The 18,944-nt window shown below is 39.5% G+C and overlaps 1 protein-coding gene across 3 annotated transcripts in view; it reads left to right on the forward strand.

Moving 5' to 3' along the window:
* The window catches only part of dnmbp (dynamin binding protein), a 77,105-nt gene that overhangs the window by 40,505 nt on the left and 17,656 nt on the right, over positions 1-18,944 (forward strand). Inside the window, exon 1 of one of the 3 annotated variants that reach the window (XM_034194757.1) lies at positions 3,910-5,830. The exons of the other annotated variants lie outside the window; for them this stretch is intronic. Within the exon in view, the coding sequence (XP_034050648.1) occupies positions 4,120-5,830 (1,711 nt within the window). The 5' untranslated portion in view covers positions 3,910-4,119. Of the gene's footprint in view, positions 1-3,909; positions 5,831-18,944 lie in introns of those variants that run through there. 3 annotated transcript variants of the gene reach the window in all.

Consider the following 18,944-nt stretch of genomic DNA (forward strand, 5'->3'; position numbering starts at 1 on the left):
TAATGTATAGATCTTGGTGGGACAATCAGGAATATGTAGCGTGTGCGTCACTGAACAAAAGCCACAAAGGTTTTAAATAACAACATAGCGCACACAATTAAATGCAGATTTTCATGTTGGCCGTCCTTGTTGTCTCTGGGGTTAATTCTTCAGCTGTTCTCCAAGTACAGGTCATGATGTTGAAATACACTCACATCATATTTTGTCAAATGTGTATTTTAATTGCACACAGTAATTGCTCAACAGCTGCTGTTATTTTCAAGGCCTCACAATATCACTACATATCTGTGATCTTTGTAGTTGCTACACCAATTTAAATTAGCTGCACATGCCTCAAACATAGCGCATCCACATAGTTTGTATTTACATGCTCACACCCTTTTTCTCAACAGTAAAATATTCAATCTCTGCTTTTTCTTTAACTTTGTCATGCTGTTTGTTATGCAGTTAGCCTGAAGTACTGGCACATTTTATCACAGCTGAGATTCAGTATCTTGAAGGGAAACCAGTCACTTGTATTAAAAAAAAAAATGAAGCGCTACATATAAACATAATCTAACACAACTTTTAATACATGATAGTGAGACATTAGGCATATTAAAAAGGAAAACCATTGTTTTCCTTTTGAGCTGTTTATTGTAAATCATTAAAATGTTTATTGTGAGTAGACTGAAGTAGGTCTTTATCTGAGTGAGTGAAATAAAGTTCACAAGTGATTACTTCTAGCTTAGGCTGTCAAATGATTGGCTGCATTAGAGCGTACAGTAGATGCATAGAGTAAAATACAAATTAGATCATATGTTGGAAAGTCAAAACAATTATTTGTCTGCCAAATAAAGGTTAGAATGTAGAATGTTACAAAAAAATTCAAAATGATCCCTTTTTGATCTCTAAAACCAGTTGAAATTCCTAATAATATTTAAACATGCATGTGTTCGGCAGTAGTTCTTGAGGTACTCTTGCCCATATTTCATTGCCTGTCCCTTCGGTTGCCCCCTTGTTTTCTCTCAGGCCGGCACAGCAGAGCCAAGGTGGATCTGCATGTTAATTTGGCACAAGTTTTACACCGGATGCCCTTCCTAATGCAACTTGGCATTGCATGGAGAAATGTGGCAGGGGTGGGGTTTGAACTGGTAACCTTCCGCACTGAAACCAAGCACACTAACCACTTGGCCACCAAGTACCAAGAAAAATTAGATTTTTCAGACCCTTGCCTCCCCCTTCTGGTTCATATCCAGTTATTCCTGAAAAAAGGTCCAGCTATGTTGGATAAAATTTGGAGGCATTTCACCAAAAATTGAAACCAATGTGGCATCAAAGGTCTGATCTGCCAGTGATAAAGACATCATTAAAAATACTAGAGCATGGTTTTAAACATGGCTCATCTTCCAAACCTACCTCTAATAATCAAAATTAGTCCGTATTTATTTTTCCATATCTGGTCAAGTACACAGACAGATAGACAGATCATGGTCACACATAACATCTTTTTCAAGATGGCCGAAGATTATTTCTTTCTCTTTCTCAGTGTGTCCTCATACTGGTGAAACTCTTTGCTTCTAATAACATCTTTATGTTTTTTCTTTTGTTGCTTAAGTTCTTTTACCACCAGCCTCCATTTAATTCTTTAAACCACTCATTTAAACACCTCCTTCCGGCACCATTCCACCACAACCTGATCTGCTTTACTCTGTTTTCACAATGTGTTTTAGCTTCAGGTTTCCCTTGATCAGCCACAAAAACAATGAGGCAGTTTGACATCTAGTATGATCATATTTATGCTGGACATCTCATCGCTTTTTCTAGATGCGATGAATATTAATCAGCTTCACTTGCATGACATACAACAACAGGGAGGAATGTTGTATTTGACATACCTGCAGATGTCACATATGCACAAAGACACAGAGTTTCGGTTATGCCCTACAATTGAAAGCTGCGATGTTAAACAGTGATAATTAAATGTGTGCGTAAGCAGAGTACACTGTAGAACAATTTCTGTGCTCAGTATTTACTTGTGTTCTTACTCAGTAGGTGTTTAGGATTTTGAAACATAAAAGAGTGTCTAAGCAATTATTCAATTTTATTTTTCATGAAAACCAAGTGGAAACAAATACAGATTTGGTGAAATTATTTGTGAACAATTTTTTGTTATTGTTGTTTAGAAAATTGCTTTTCTTTACTAAAGCATTATCTTCCAAAAAATTGGACATGAACTTTATTTAGATGCATTAACTTGTTTCCTAAATAAGTATAATCTTGCTTTTTTCAGTGAGCAACATAAAATTAAAATGAAATACTTATCTATTTATTCCTTTCACAAGTGTATTTTATCAGTTGTATGATTTGAAGTGGTGTAGGAGCGGGAACGTACCCTTGTGGAGTACCTGTACTGAGCTTTGTATGTTTCTGTGTTGCGTGACAAATATCTTTTATCTTGAATGAATGATGTTGTTAGGCTGTATAAATAAAATTAGAGTTATAGTATGTTTCAAATGGTTGAGTTAAACAGAATAACAGTGTAATTATAATGTAATTTATGTAGGATTTTCAAAATAAAATTGCTTCAGAATAATGAAATATTCCACAGCTTCTACTACAGGTCTGAACCATTCATAAAAATGTATTATTATTTATTTATATTTATATATAGATATATTATACATATATAGATGTGTGCGTCTGTATGTTGTATCAGGGTGTGAATAACAGGAGAAATGGTACTGGATCTCTCTTATGTTGACCCTGTTCATACGATCACCACGCCCCCTTATCCTTTATAGGGGGAGGTGTCTCCCCTCCTCTCTCCTACAGCTTGTGTGGGCATTTTGCACATACAGCAGACTATCTCAGTTGACGTGTCCCACAGAGAATGCAGCAGCAAGATATGGACTTCTGTGACGTATGTCACGTGTGTCTAAAATGAGTCAAATCGGGCTTCGGGTTTGCTTACATTGGGGATGTTTCTACATGCACAGATACATAATTGTGGGACTTTGATGATGTTAAATAAGAAATCCCAACCATGTTTTACTTTAAAACCTTTCTGAAAATGTCTCTTTTCAAATGTTTTATATTTTCATTTCAGGTTATTCACTGTATTTTCCCCATTTTGTTTGTTTGTAATCTAGTAGCCAGGATGAGAATTTTACCATCAAGTAAAATCTTGAAAACCTTTTAAAGCACAAGATTGGCACTAACCCACGTGTGTGTTCTTGTATACCGTTTGAGTGTGTGTCTATCGCTTTGGTCAGGAGTGAGTGGGGACAGATATGTTATACCTTGGCTTTATGAATAGCCCCCCCCCCCCCCCCCCACACACACACACACACGCATACACACACAGAAAGAAAGAATGTGTTTCTTCTGAGAGTGTAGACAATCTCCAACAATAGCTCATTGTACTAAGCAGCAGCTAGTTTTCTCAGCACTTAACACTCCTCTTCCACACTTTACCTTCATGGCTAACTTATAATACATATTTTGGTTATGTTTTACTTATAATTTACTATATTCGTTGATCCTTGTTGTCCAGCATGTACAGTAGGTAGTGTGAAAGCTCAAGCTAGATCTTACACAGAAAGGGCAGACTTGCAGGTTTGCCAACATTTATGACATGATATGTGATTACTGCATGGAAGCAGAGAGACAAACGGGATATAACAAAAGTGTTTGATTGTTCTAGGGCTGTTTAAAAAAAAAGAGAGAGAGTGGTCAAGTGTCTGTACCATTTGAAAAGTAGAATCTAAGTTCAGATAAAATCTCTAAGCAGTCTGTTTTTCAGCAGAGATACTAGCCAATTGAAGTAGTGGGCGGGCCTGTCTGGTTAATCCTCCACTCATGTTACTCCACTGAATCATTAACCCAAGACAGCCCCTCCTTCAATAACCTTACCCCTCCCCTCCACCATTCACTGAGAAGGATCTCAGGAGTTTAGACAGAGGGTTGGGAGGTGCTTGGGCCAGGCAATCCTGCTGAGGCAGTGGAGAAAAGGCAGAAAGAACAATATGTCTGACAGGTGGAGTCTCCCACAGCTTGTTGTTATGGAATGCGGGACTTTGGAACGGTGGAATAAGCCACATTGAGCAAGAAATTACATCAGCTCTGGGTAGGAAGACCATGAAGAGCCCGGTGGTTTTGGGAAACCCAGTCATGTTTGGTGCTGTGGATTGGAACTATGCAGCCGGTGTCCCGGTAAGGAGAGGGAAGAGTGTGGAGGAGCTGGGGGATGCTGGCTGGGCCAGAGAGCGAGAGAGGATAGCACACCTACAACAGCTACAGCAGCTACACCACCTTCAGCAGCAACAGCTCGCATATCCTGGATATGGAGTAGTTTCTCCTGTCCATCCACAGGGATCAGTGATGGTACCAAGTCCTCATGACCCAATCACAGGTTTTCCTGTGCCAGTACATGGCGGCCTGGTGCCTGCAATGAGAGCACCAATGGTAACTGTGGGTGGACCAGTCTCGTCTCCAGTGCAAGCTCCATGGCCGGTGCAATGGGACAACCAAGACCCTGTTAGCCAACAGCCCAGCTGGGAGTACCAGGACACGAACAAAGCAGGTTTCCAAGTCCACAGGCCCCCTGCCAAGGATGTTTATTTCCACCCTGCTTCAGAGGATGGTCACTTAGATCTAAGGATATCTGAAAGGAAAGGTAAACATTGTTTCTACCAAGGTCCAGAGGATTATAGCCACCAGCCATACAGCAGAACACCACAAGAAAAAGACAATAGTGACTTCCGGAATCAAGAAGAATATGGTAAATTAGATGAGGAAAGAAGAAAACGAGACAATTGGGTCAGAGATGATGATAATGACTTTGATCGTTATGGTCATAGGAGCCACAGAGATATGGACAAGGACAAAAACAAGCACAGGGATTATTATGATAGAAAACACAGTGACCACTATGCTGAAAGAGAGCAACAATGTTATGACAGAAAGTACCGTAAACAAGATTTCAGAGAACATGACAGCTACAACAGTGAGACTGATGACTACTATGATCGCAGAGACGCCTATGCTTGCAGAGATGATTACGATGATCATTACTATGAACGCAGTGATAGAGATTATTATGATTGTAAGGAGAGTCATCGCTGTAGGGAACAAGACTACGACCGGGGTAGGAGGGATAACCACCGCTATGCAGAGCAAAAAACTGACCGTTATTATAGTCGACGTGGAGAAGATCGATATGACTACAGAGAAAATATCAGAGATGACTATAAATTAAGGCGTGAGGAAACGTATACAAGCAAAAGACGAGGGGGTCAGTACGATAGTGGTCCAGAAGAGTACTGTGATTACAAAGATGATTACCACTACAGGTATAGGGATGCAGATGACCTTTCGTACAACAGAAGGAGAGACAACTACAAAACCAGGGAGTACTATGACCGTAAGAGTGTAGACCACGATGACCGTGAGAATGAAGACAGCTACAATCATATACGCGCTGACCACTACGAATACAGAGAAGGACGTTCCACCCACAAAGGCAGAGGCAGATATCGAGATTTACGATCAGTATCTGTAGATTCACTATATGACGAAGCCCCTGTGAAAGATCGCAAGACCCACTGTGAAGAATGGGTTGAGGAACAAAACCAGAAGCTGGCGCTCAGGAGATCCTATGAGGATCCTTATGTATATGGGCACAGTGATGACCACGAGAAGGGATATGAGTCAAGCACAGGAAGTGGAGATCCTGGACGGTACCACAAGCCTGTTTATGTGGGCTCACTGGATCGTAACAGCTACAGGAAGATTGTACCAAACAACTTGAGCAAGTCTCAGGTTGCTACAAGCAGGAGGCAAAATCCAGGTAATTACCAGGATAATATCATGTGACAGAACATACTATGCATGTTGTACTTATGAGATATGACGTACTAATGTCTGCATGATCAGTTCTAATTCTGGTTTAAGGAAAGTACACAACACTGTCAGCTTTCAGTTAATTTTATTAAGCAGGACTTTAAATGCCAAAATGAACAATTTGTCAAGGTTTTTATGCCACAACTCCTTGGTGGATGTGCATAAAACTGAATCAGCTCTTGTTATTGATGTCCTCCAGAGGTACATCAGTACTGTTTTGCTTCAAAGTGCTGACTAGCCCAGTGACGACTCTCCTCTTTAGAAAGTGTATGTTGATACCTGTGTGGGTGTCGGTATCAGCTTGGTCACAGGAGGGTGAACTGTCAGGTATTTGTCATCATAGCAACCTGCAGAACAAGTTTTATTGCTCCTTAGTTTTGTTGGCGCTGTCACCCTGCCTGAACTTTTTACTTGATATGTTCACAAAACAACACGGCTGTAAAGTTCATACATGACTGCTACAATTTTTGTATCAGTCAAATGTGTACAACTGACTCATTCACGGATAAGTAACTGATCTTTGTGTAGCGATGCTCTGGACTGAACTGAAGTAATCAAAAAATACTACAGAATTGTCTAACTTTTGTTGCTAAATACTGGTAATGTTATTTTTAGGTAAAGTAACATTTGTCAATTTGAAAAATATTATTCCAGTGACACTCTAAAAAGTCATTTCTTCTCCATTTTTCACTTGGGGTCACCACAGCAGATCCATTAGTTTTTCACCAGATGCCCTTCTTGATGTAACCCCACTTTACAAGGAGGATGGGCAGGGGTAGTCTTGAACTAGGAACCTTCTAGCCTGAAAACAATTGCAGTAACCGCTGTATTTATAATATCTTATAAGGCATTTTTAAAAATGTCCAAAACATCTATGCAGTACTTGATACCAAGGAAGCTGCAGTGTTGATAATATTTTAAAGAAGTTATGGAATTGTTAGGGACTGAATTAGTGGTATTTTTCAAAGCTATTCATTGCATGTGTTTAATACAAAAGTATATCTGTATAAATTATGACAGAGGTTTTGCCACGATTGGTGAGGGAGTGTTGCAAAATAGTGCAAGGTTGTTTGGAACAAAATACGATATGAGCCAGTATGATTTATGTGGGAACAATAAACACGACTGCTCTGATGCCAATAAAGGTCTCAAATCATACTTTAGGTTGGTTCATTGATTTAGAAGGCGGACTTTCTTAAGGGGAGGAAAAGGTGGACATGTTGTGTTTGTCAGTTTAAGCCATAATGTTTGTGAATCCTGGGTTCCTGTTGGGTTCACAAGTCCTGAGTTGTTTTGTGTCTGAAAGGTATCAATTTAAAAGTTGTATTTTACATTTGGTCACCAGTAATTGTGCAAAAATGAAAGCAAAAGTAAAGGACATCCGCTTGGCACCGTTTCTTAAAGTTATGACAGTACACTTAATTTCTAACCAATAGCATAGGTTTCACTTTGGTGTAAACACAAAAAGGTTGAAGACAAGAGAGCACTCTTCTGGCTGAGTTCATTCTGTCTGAGAAGAAGCAGGTGGCGCCCTACAACCCCTCCCCCAGTCACCTACACACACATCCTCACACACTTATGTGCTGGTGGTGGTGGTGGTGGTGGTGGTGGTGGGGGGGGGGGGTCAGGTCCATAAGAGGAGTCCACATATTAATCCCTAGCGTCAGCATTGTGAGCGGATAGTGGGGGGTTGTCTAGTGCCAGGCGGTGGCAAGCACTGTCCTGACTCCTTCACTGTAAGATGGGATGTGTGCATGTGTGTGGAGGCTTATTGGAGCAATGATGCCATTTTTCAAAAGACACACATGCACTGTCTTCTCATACTTTAATCTTGTTAAACCGTTTCAGCTTGGTCAGGGTTTTGCCCTAAGTAAAGCAATTGATGGCAGGGCTAAAAACATTTGGCTGTCCTGGCCGGCTGCTAATTGGGCTTTTAAAGTGATTCAGTGACATTCAGGTGATCTCTAAGGTCTTTTTGAGATGTTCCTTTAGGACATATGAAGGTGACTGCTGTCTATAATCAGCATAAGATCTCTGTCTGGATCTGAAGCCAATACGTTGTACCTGATAATCAGTGTTTTAGCATAATGGAATTCCAACACCAGTTATACTTTGTATATTTGCATATGTACAGTGGCTTGCAAAAGTATTCAGCCCCTTGGTATTTCACGCAATTTAATTTGTTTATGGCGTTTCAGATACAAAAAGTAAATCAGGCTTCTCAATATAAAAATTTCTAAAATTATCTTCCTTAGAAAACAAATCTCTACAACTTGATATATATTAATTAAAAATATGAAAGCCAAGATGATGGGTTGCATAAGTAATCAGCCCCTTTGGTATAATGCCTGTAAATAATCAGTTTTATTGCCAGTTTTCTTCAGACAAGTCAGTGGATGGATACATGAACATTTCCAAGTCACTGAATATGTCTTGAACTTTATTTACATCAGTTAAGAATAAATACAAACAATATGGCACTCTATGGTAAGTCTGTGTGGAGTCGACAGTCTCGAAATCTGAGTGACTGTGCAAGAATGAGAACAGTGAGGAAAGCCACCAAGACACCCAGACAACCCAGAAAAAGTTTTTGGCTTCTGTGGCTGTGATTGAAGAAATTGTGCACAATGCAAATTCTGCGTTTTGTATCTCCAGTTATACAGCTTCATGATGAAGTGATATAGAGGAGGGTCTTCTTTCACTAAAACATCAAATCTATGCTTGCATCTCAGATGTACCTTCTGGCAAATTGTAGGTGAACTTTCAGGTCTTCTTTTTAAGAAAATCCTCCTCTGCTCCACTTCATCATGAAGCTGTATAACTGGGGATATAAAATCCAAAACTTGCACTCTGCACAATTTCTCCAATAACAGCCACAGAAGCCTATAACTTCTTCTGGGTTGTCTAGGTGTCTTGGTGGCTTTCCTCACTCTTCTCATTCTTGCACAGTCACGTAGTTTTTCAGAAGTGTCTACTCAACACAGATTTACCATAGAGCGCCATACTGTTTGTATTTCTTCATAACTGATGTAAATGAAGTCCAAGACATATTCAGTGACTTGGAAATGTTCATGTTTCCATCCCCTGACTCGTCTGAAGAAGACTGGCAATAAAACTGATAATTTACAGGTATTATACCAAAGGGGCCGATTACTTTTGCAACCCATCATCTTGGCTTTTATATTTTTAATTAATTTATATCAGGTTGTAGAGATTTACTTTCAGTTTGAGTTTAAGGAAGATAATTTTAGAAATTTTTACAGTATATTGAGAAGCCTGGTTTACTTATATATTTGAAATGCCATAAACAAATTAAAATGTGTGAAATACCAAGGGGCTGAATACTTTTGCAAGCCACTGTATGTGCTTGTGTGTGTTTGTATGTCTGGAGAAATCCGATTATTACAACTTTGCATGTTTTACTCACAAGCCCAGATGGGTATCTGGAGTTACACTCCGGGACAGGGTGACTATCCGGGAGAGACTCGAAGTAGAGCCGCTGCCTGTTCGCATCAAAAGGAGCCAGCTTAGGCTTTTCAGGCATCTGATGAGGATGCCCTCTAGTCATCTCCCAAGGGAGGCCTTGAAGACTTCCAATTGGGAGGATGCTCCTGGGAAGACCCAAGACATGCTGGCAGGATTATGTCTCCCAGCTGGTTTGGGAACGCCTCGGGATCTCCAAGGAAGAGTTATAGGACTTGGCAGAGGATAGGGAAGTGTGGGATGAGCTGCTTGGTCTGCTGCCACCATGACCCGGACCTGGATAAACAGCTGAAAATGAATGAATGTTGTACTCAGAGAACAGAATTCCCTCCCCACCATTTGACAAGTGAAACAAATTGACCTGTAGGGGATTTTCACACTTTAAAGTCTGGAACAAGATAAAACATCTGTGCCAAGTTTCATGTTTTCATACGTCTAGTCAGGTTATTTTGGTTTCACATCACAATTTTACACTTTAACTAAAGGTTGTCCCATGATGTTGTATATTCATCCTCTCATCATCATCTAAGTAGGCTGCGTCTCCATATATTTGACATTGATTGGTTTGTAGACAGGCATGAGACTGACATAGAATGGAGAAAATCTTTTCAAGTTGACTTCTTCTAACCACATCACGGTTACAAACATCATCTCATCCTCTCCCCATTCGCTCCCACTGATTATTTTACAACTCCTGTTTCTTGTCTTCATCTACTGTCTAATGGATTGCTACTACCAGTACTTCAATTTCTTTTGCTCTTCTAATGAGTGATGATAACTTGCCTTCACGTCTTTTAAATAGTCCAGAAGTCTAAACAGTTCAAAAAGTATTTTCATGATTTATTTTGATTCTGGTTGAGACCACTTCTTTTGGTTGGACCAAGTGTGCACCATTGTGCCACCCCACTACAGCTTGTTTTTGTGTACAGTGCACAGCTCAGAACATTTGGGTGTGATTCAGTTTTGTAGTTGTGGGAAATCTCATAACGCCTTAAGACAGAACTTTGTCTTTACTTGTCCAACAATTGGGAACAAACATAATGCTGCCAACTCTATCAGCTCCCAGACTCAAGGCAATGACACAATTATACTGAGGTAATCCATGCTCTCACATTAAGGAATTAAAAGCAGTAATATAGAAAATAGCAGAGTTTACTTACAGTGTGACAATTCCATTAACATAAAAACTGAGAAAATGTAAATGATTTTCATAGTACCTCTGGTGTTTTAAGTCTTTAGCTCCTATGGAGCCTGTGACACCCACTAGCAGAGACTCCAGCTTTGGATTAATAAATGGTCTGCATTTATATGGCACTTTTCCATCTGCATTCAGACGCTCAAAGTGCTTTACAAATAATGCCTCACATTCACCCCGATGTGAGGGTGCTGCCAAAGAAGGCGCTCACTACACGCTGGGAGCAATAGGGGATTAAAGACTTTGCCCAAGGACCCTTAGTGATTTTCCAGTCAGGTTGGGATTTGAACCAAGGATCTTCTGGTCTCAAGCCCAACACCTTAACCACTAAATCATCACCTCCCCTAAAATCACCATTCCCAAAATCTTCGCCGAAACGGTGCGTCATCATGGAGATAAAATGGCCCAGATTTTTGATGGGACCGTGGGGAGGTGGACCTTCCAACAACTGGATGAATACTCTAACAGATTGGTTAACCTGCTGCTACAACGTGGATTCAAGGATGGGGACGTGGTGGCACTTTTCATGGAGATCAATGAATAGATGAATTGGACCCTCATTTAGTGGTTTTGGCTCCTTGTAGCGCTCTCTGTGCTCATATGCAAAGTTGATGGTCTCTTGAAGTAGTTATTGACATTGTACATTGTAGAATTGAGGAAAATGTGGAAATTCCATAGAATCTTAGGATGAAAGACTTGTGTCCCATTTGGCATTCCAACCGTAAACAGTCAATCTAATTTATTTATTCATGTTGTTAATGTGAATAGGGCTTCACCACCTGCAATCAAGCAAAGCCATACTTGTCTCTTGTCTAAACAGATAGTCAGGTCATCATTTATTATTATTATTATTATCATCCTGCACGCTAGCTATATGTGCATGTGTACAAAATAACTCGGAAACAGGTGAGCAGAATTTCGCTAAAATTGGTGCTAATATTATTTGGGTGAATATCTCCAGCTAAGTAATTATTAGAACACATCCGTCAAGCGTCAGCATCAAGGTTGTCAAAAATATAGTCCGAAAGCACACTTTGCAGGATATCTCCACAACCATTTTGGCTAGAGAGACTGTGTTAAGCTTATATCCATCAGTAGGTCATTTTATTAAAACAACATAAGTTACATTATGACATTACAAAGACATCATAAAATGTCACCATTGTCTCCCAAACACATTTATCATATCTCCACAGCCAGTAGGGCTAGAGAGGTGATCCGAAGCTTAAGTTGATCAGCTAATCCTTTGTCATTATGGGCTATAAGTGACATCATTCTGACATCAGTCAAATGTCATGAAATGTTATCACTATAGCCTAAACCAAATTTATTGTGTGCATCGCCGCTCTGATGTCTTATATTAAAACTCTGTGCTCACCATTAATATTCACTAACAGTACATGGAGTTTGGAGATTCTGCTAGAAGCTGGAATGTGACCTTTTTGACATGTGACCCATGGAAATAAACAGGATGGTATGTCCCTGTGTAAGCTTCCTTTTCTCCCTGTTTTCAGTGACTTCCTACCTGGTTCAACAACTGGTTGTGTCAGTGTTGGAAACTGTGAAAAAAAGAGGAAAAGAAAGCTGTTCATACACTGCAAATACTGAAATCTAAGAAAGTAAAAAAAGACTTGTTTAAAGAAAATTTGACTTAATTTTTGTCTAAACAGAAAAATAATCTTGTCAAGCATTTTTTACATAAGAAAAAAAAAAGTCTTATTTTGGGAAAATGCATCTGTAGTTTTCTTAAGTTTTTTTCAGGCTAATATTTAATATTTTCAGGCTGTATTTAATCAGCAACAAGGAAAGGCAATGGATTTCAAATCATCCAAACAAATGAACAAGATTGCTTTTCTTATTTTAAGACAGAGGCTAATCACAAAATAAAAATTTAGTCTAGTTTTAAGGCACATTTTGATTGTTCAGTGCCTAGACATTTTGCTAGTTTTGAGAATTGTAACCAAGTAAATTTTTCTTACCCCATTGGCAGATTTTTTTGCTTAATACAAGACAATTTGGCTAGATTTAAGATTGTCTTATTTTGAGAGGGACAGTTTTTTCAGTGTAAATGATTGAAAGAAAAATGCTTGTCTTGCACCATCCATGATTTCGTCAGTGGTTCAATGATGCCTAAAAGATATTCTAAATTTTAGCAGCTGCAAACCTTTATTTTGATAAAGACACTGATTTGAATTTATGCAGCATGGGGCTGTACCTTTCTCTAAAATACAACTAGAGTGTGTCATGTTGTCACATTTTTAGAGAAGACCTTCAGATATTGATGCTGTCTGTTTCGCTGTCATTAGCTCACTGATCTGTGTTGTTGAGTTTTCTGCTCCATAATGTATTTTTGTTTTACAAGTTACAGCCTGTCGGTTTCCAGTTAATTCTGTTACTCGTGTTGTGATTTTCTGAAGCCACACAACTTGTAGCAACTTATTCTCAAATAGTTTCATGTTCCAAATTCACAAACCCGGAGTTTCCTACGTGATCGTTCCAGTGACGCCGCTCCCTGCACTCCAGAACTTGGCTTGATATGAGCTGGGCCCCTGCTTATTTGTGTTGCCTGGGTAACTGTGCAGTCCGCTGTGAACTTTGGAGCAAAACACACAGATTGCTGATTGTGTCTGACCTTAGCTTGCTGAGTGCTTGGCAAACTTTTGACTCAGCCAGGTATTAGTGAAGTATGTTAATTAGGAAACTAGAAGTATTTTCAGTCTCTCTCTCTTTTTTTTTTTTTTTTAATAATTTTGTCAAGCAATAATATTGCCAGACTTTATATTGACAGTTTTTGTAAATGCAGTAAGAACAAAATTGAACCACTAATTAGAAATTAACTGCTGATTGAACACAAGATGTTGAATCTGATGTTGCTAGAATTCAGCCTGACAGGGCAGATTTCAGTGTCCGTTGACTGTGAAACATGACATGAAGTTGAAGAACACATCACATTCTTTACATCGTCATTCAATTTTACAGAAGACTAATATCAGGTCGTCCTATTTTCAAATTGAAGCATGGCAAAACAATCTGTTATTGATATAGATTCACTCATCTTCAACCACTTACTCCAGTTAAGGGTCACAGGGAGGAGGCTGGGGCCTATCCCAGCAGACATAGGGCGTGAGGCGGGGTACACCGTGGACAGGACACCAGTCTGTCACAAACATGTTCACACCCTCCTATGTGGGAGGAACCCGGAGCGCCCGGAGGGAGCCCACGCAAACATGGAGAGAACATGCAAACTCTGTACAGAAAGGCCACGGTTTGGAATCGATCCCATGACCTTCTTGCTGTGAGGCAACAGTGCTAACATACTGGACACACATATATGGAGTCAAAGAGACAGCTAGCCATGAGGCAACATTTTATTTGTAACATAAGAATGAAAGCTGGTCAAAGAAAACATCACAGAGCGGTGTTACAGTGCACCCAGAAAGTATTCACAGCGCTTCACTTTTTCCACTTTTTGTTGTTACAGCCATATTCCAAAATGAATAAAATTATTTTTTTCCACAAAATTGTACACACAATACCCCATAATGACAACATAGAAAAAGTTTTCGATTTTTGCAAATTGATTAAAAATAAGAGAAACCACACTTAAGTATTCACAGCCTTTGCCATGAAGCTCAAAATTGAGCTCAGGTGCATCCTGTTTTACCTGGGGTAAATTCAGTTGATTGGACATGATTTGGAAAGGCACACACCTGTCTACATATAAGGTCCCACAGTTGACAGTGCATGTCAGAGCACAAACCAAGCATAAAGTCAAAGGAATTGTCTGTAGATCTCCCAAGACAGGATTGTCTCATGGCACAAATCTGGGGAAGGGTACACAAACATTTCTGCTGTTTTGAAGGTCCCAGTGAGCACAGTGGCTTCCATCATCTGTAAATGGAATAAGTTCTGATCCACCAGGACTCTTTCTAGAGCTGGACGCACGTCCAAACTGAGAAATCAGGGGAGAACGGCCTTAGTCAAGAAGATGACCAAGAATCCAATGCCACTCTCTGAGCTTCAGCATTCTTCTATGGGGAGAGGAGAACCTTCCAGAAGGACAGCAAATCTTTCCAGCAATCCATCAGTCAGGCCTGTATGGTACACAGTAAATTTTGCAGACTAAAATATACTCTTCCAGGATAACATTTGGTTCCAGTCCAAATAGAGTTAAGTACGCTCTATTATAGTGTGAAATCAACTCTTCCGTCTTGTCAACTCAAGGTTGCAACTCCAATAAGAGTCACTCACAGCATGATAATTGATTTTACACTGTGATAGAATTGATGTAGCACTGTCATAGAGTATATTTAACTCTGTTTGAACTGGGACCAAAGGTAGTCCTGGCAGAGTGTATTTTACGCTGCAAAATTTACTGTGTAGACTGGCCAGATGGAAGCCACTCCTTTATAAAAGGCACATGGCAGCCCACCTGGAGTTTGCCAAAAGGCACTTGAAGGACTCTTAGACCACGAGAACCAAAATTCTCTGATGAGATAAAGATTGAACTCTTTGGCATGAATGCCAGGCATCATGTGAAACATGGTGGCAGCGTCGTGCTGTGGGGATGTTTTTCAGCAACAGGAACTGAGATACTCAGGATTGAGGGAAAGTTGAATGCAGGAATCCACAGTGACATTTTGGATTAAAACCTGCTCCACAGCACTCTTGACCTCAGAATGGAGATTTTAAGCGGGCTGTCCATGCTCGGAAACCAACAAACCTGAGATATTTTGTAAAGAAGAATGGTCCAAAGTACCATCAACCAGAATCCAGACTCTCCTTGGAAGCTATAGGATGCGTTTAGACGCTGTTATTTCTGCAAAAGGAAGATGGACTAAATATTGATGTATTTTTTTCTGTTGGGATGCCCAAATTTATGCACCTGCCTAATCTTGTTTAAAGAATTATTGCACACTTTCTGTAAATCCTATAAACTTCATTTCACTCCTCAAATGTCACTGTTTGTCTGTTATATGATATATTTAACTGAAATTGCTGATCCAAACAACCAATGATTTATAAAGGAAAATCATGGAAATCATCATGGGTGCCCAAACTTTTACAAACAACTGTTTAACTTAACGCCTATATAGTAGCGACTTGGAACATATTTAAAAACATACAGTACATTGATGAGTGGCTAAACACCTTGTAGAACAACCAGAGGTCCAGCTGCTGTAAACTTTTAGACATCTCTTACCTGGGTGACTGAGCCTTCATCAACAGGTTTAGAAGTCTACCCTGGCCTGGCCTTAGAAAAAAACAAACAAAAAAAACCTTCTGAAGCTGCCACTGGAAACGTTTAGGTAGCAACAGGTGGATATTATGAGGAGCAGCAGGAGACAAGTTCTCATACTGAGAAAGTCCAGCACCAGTTTTTATTCTTTACCCAAGTATTCGTCCTCTGTGTTTGTGTAATCATGGTGAGCTGCCGTCTGTTCTCATGGTAATGGGTTCCGGAATGGAGTTCTTGCAGGGAGACGCGCTCCTCTGCAATGGACTTCAGATTGACAGTGGTGTTGGATCATACGACGGCTTGTACTGCTTGAACCACAAAGTGTGTTGTTTTTGAAGCAGTTTGAATCAACAGGTGGGTGAAGCTTCATCATCCTTCAGGCTTGGCTTGACTCCTTTTTTGCTTCCGTGTTTTTTGTGTACTCATTTAGATTCCAAGTGTGTTTACTGGAACTTTTAATAGTTGAGTTATCAAACCAGAAACACCCTAGTCACAAATGTCTCAATCTTTAACTCTACAGCTTTATTATGCTTCCAAGATTTGTGCGATGATTTCTTGGTTCTAGTTGATGTCCAGTAGCTCGTTTATGTTGAATCTTTGATTACCTGTGATAATTTGTCAGTTGCGACTTGGTTTCTTTGAGTAGTGGTTACAAGCTCGCTTCTGCTTAAAATGATGTCACATTGGTGTGACAGATGTAGTATGATGTAGTGTTGAATATGAGTATTGAGGAAAAGGGATTGCTAGTTGAAACTGTGTTTTAGACTTATCCATACAAATGAGGAAATGTAAGTAAACCGGGAAGCATTCAAGTTGTCTGGAATTCTTGGAGCTTGTTTTTTTAAGGCATCTTTGCTGACCTCCCAGTATTACCTTAATAATTTCAACTTGGAGTTTCTTTTATTCATGTGAATCAAGCAGTGGTGTCAAAAGTACACACATTTGTTACTTAAGTAGAAGTATAGATACTGCAGTTTAAAAACACTCTGGTAAAAGTTGAAGTATCAGCTTCACCTCTTTACTCAAGTAAAAGTGAAAAAGTATGTGCTCCAAAACCTACTTAAAGTATAAAAGTATAAAGTAACCTTAAAAAAAAAAAAAGGTAGATGCCACTATATGAATTGAAAGCTTAATTTAAAAACTGATTTGTTCTACATGTGGCCCAAGACCCCAAACCCAAAATTACTCCCCAACACCACCTGCACGAAAATGTTTCAATTCTAGAAGCTCTGAAATGCAATCTGGGACTATTCCAGACAATAAACTGCAGTGAGTGCAGCATCCATTTAGTGAGAAAACAAAACAAAACAACAACTTTCCTTATTCAGATTCATTCCAGTAGTATTCTGCTCTTACTAGGATGCAGCAGTTTTCTAGTTTGGCAGAAAGTTCTGGAGGAAATCACTGAAGAAATTAACACATTGACAATATGGTTTGACCGAAACAAACTGTCATTAAACTTAAATAAAACAGGGATGAAATGGAGGTGTAAGAGTCACTAGGTGTTCACAGGAAACACTTAATTATTTCTGTATGTATGTATGTATGTTCATTGTTAGTTGCTTTTATATTTTATTTTCTGTGTTTCTATTCAGGTTCTTTTTGTCTCTTTCTCTGAAATTGTATATAATAATTATCATTACATTATTAATATATAAACAAAAATAAATTTAAGAAATATTACAATTTGAAAATAAATGCACCCGAACTTTTAACATTGAAAATGCCATAGACATGCTAACGCGTTAGCGTCGCTCCTGTTTTTAAGTTATAAAATACATCTATCAACTGTTTCAGAAGACCATAACAGGTCGGTTTAACATAGAAAAGGTAAATAATACTCACAGAAGTATGCTCTTTAGGGTTTTAGCGGGGGAAAATTAAGCGAAAGAAAGAAAGAATAAATGAAACAATAGGTCGAAGCATTGCTTCAATCTGCGAACCACTGCTTCGATTGGTTCAAAATCCATTCCTTTATCTTCATTGATCCATGTTTCTGATATAGCAATTATGTTAAATATTTTTTTAAATTGACTTAAATATTCTTTAATGTTGTTAAAGTTTGCATACAGACTTCTGCTGTTGAAATGGATTATTGATAATTTGTTATCTGTTTTAATGATCCGATTAAACTGTTCATCTGTATAATAGCAACAACTGTCATTAATATTTGAGAAGAAATTATTGTCCGGGTCTATATCGTGCTCCAAGTCCAGTACATTGTGGTCTGTGTATTTAAATGTTCTCAGTTCTAGTTTTCCATGATCAGCAATCCTGTGAGTTATATCCTTCTTGTCTGCAGATGTAGATGATGTAGTAGATGAATAGGTTCCTCTGGTCTGTGTCATGGTGTTGTGATGTGTTTGTGTCCTCATACCTTATTGGTCGTATTTGTCCAGTTCCTCGATGTTCCTGATTACCATAACCTTCGCTTGTTCTGGTGTTCCATTCAGTTTGATGAATGTTTTGCAGTTGGATGTCCATGTCTGTTGAATTTTTCCCTGCTTTTTTAAGAGACGAGCTTTCCTGGCGATGTCTGCGTTTCTTTTGGTCAGATGTTCATTGATGAATACGTTTGTTCCTTTGAGTTTCTGTCCCTGTTTTAACAATGCCATTTTATGTTTTCTGTTGACAAACCTCATTATAACAGCTCGCTTGTCTCCATCCTCTCTCCTGGGCAGGGGGTGGCACGCTTCAATGTTATTACAGTCCATTTGAATACCTTTAGATTGCAGGAAGTCAGCCACCTGTTGTTCCACTGAGCTGGCCTCCTGCTCACTGGCCTCCCCTCCGCTGTCTTCTGACACCGCCCGTGCGTAGGATTGAGGTTTAATATGAATTCCTGTAATAAAAACGTCGTTCATCCTTGTGTACTGTTCCAACTCCACAACACGGTTCTCCAGGTGCACCAGACGCCGGTCTTTCTCGGCATTCTGGATCCGGAGAGCCTTCACTTCTTCCACCAGCTCCATAATGGATTTCTGCTGCATTTTAACAACAGAGATTTCCTCAGACAAAAATATCGTCTCCCTCCTCCGCCGTCAGTGCCTTCTTCGGACCCATGGTCAGATAAATCCGCGCTGGCACCTCGGTAAAGCCACGCCGGTGGAACTGCGCTGGCACCTCGGGCCTCGGTGAAGCCGC

Source organism: Thalassophryne amazonica, chromosome 18 (genome assembly GCF_902500255.1).
Source record: "Thalassophryne amazonica chromosome 18, fThaAma1.1, whole genome shotgun sequence".
In the NCBI taxonomy this organism is placed as follows: Eukaryota; Metazoa; Chordata; class Actinopteri; order Batrachoidiformes; family Batrachoididae; genus Thalassophryne; species Thalassophryne amazonica.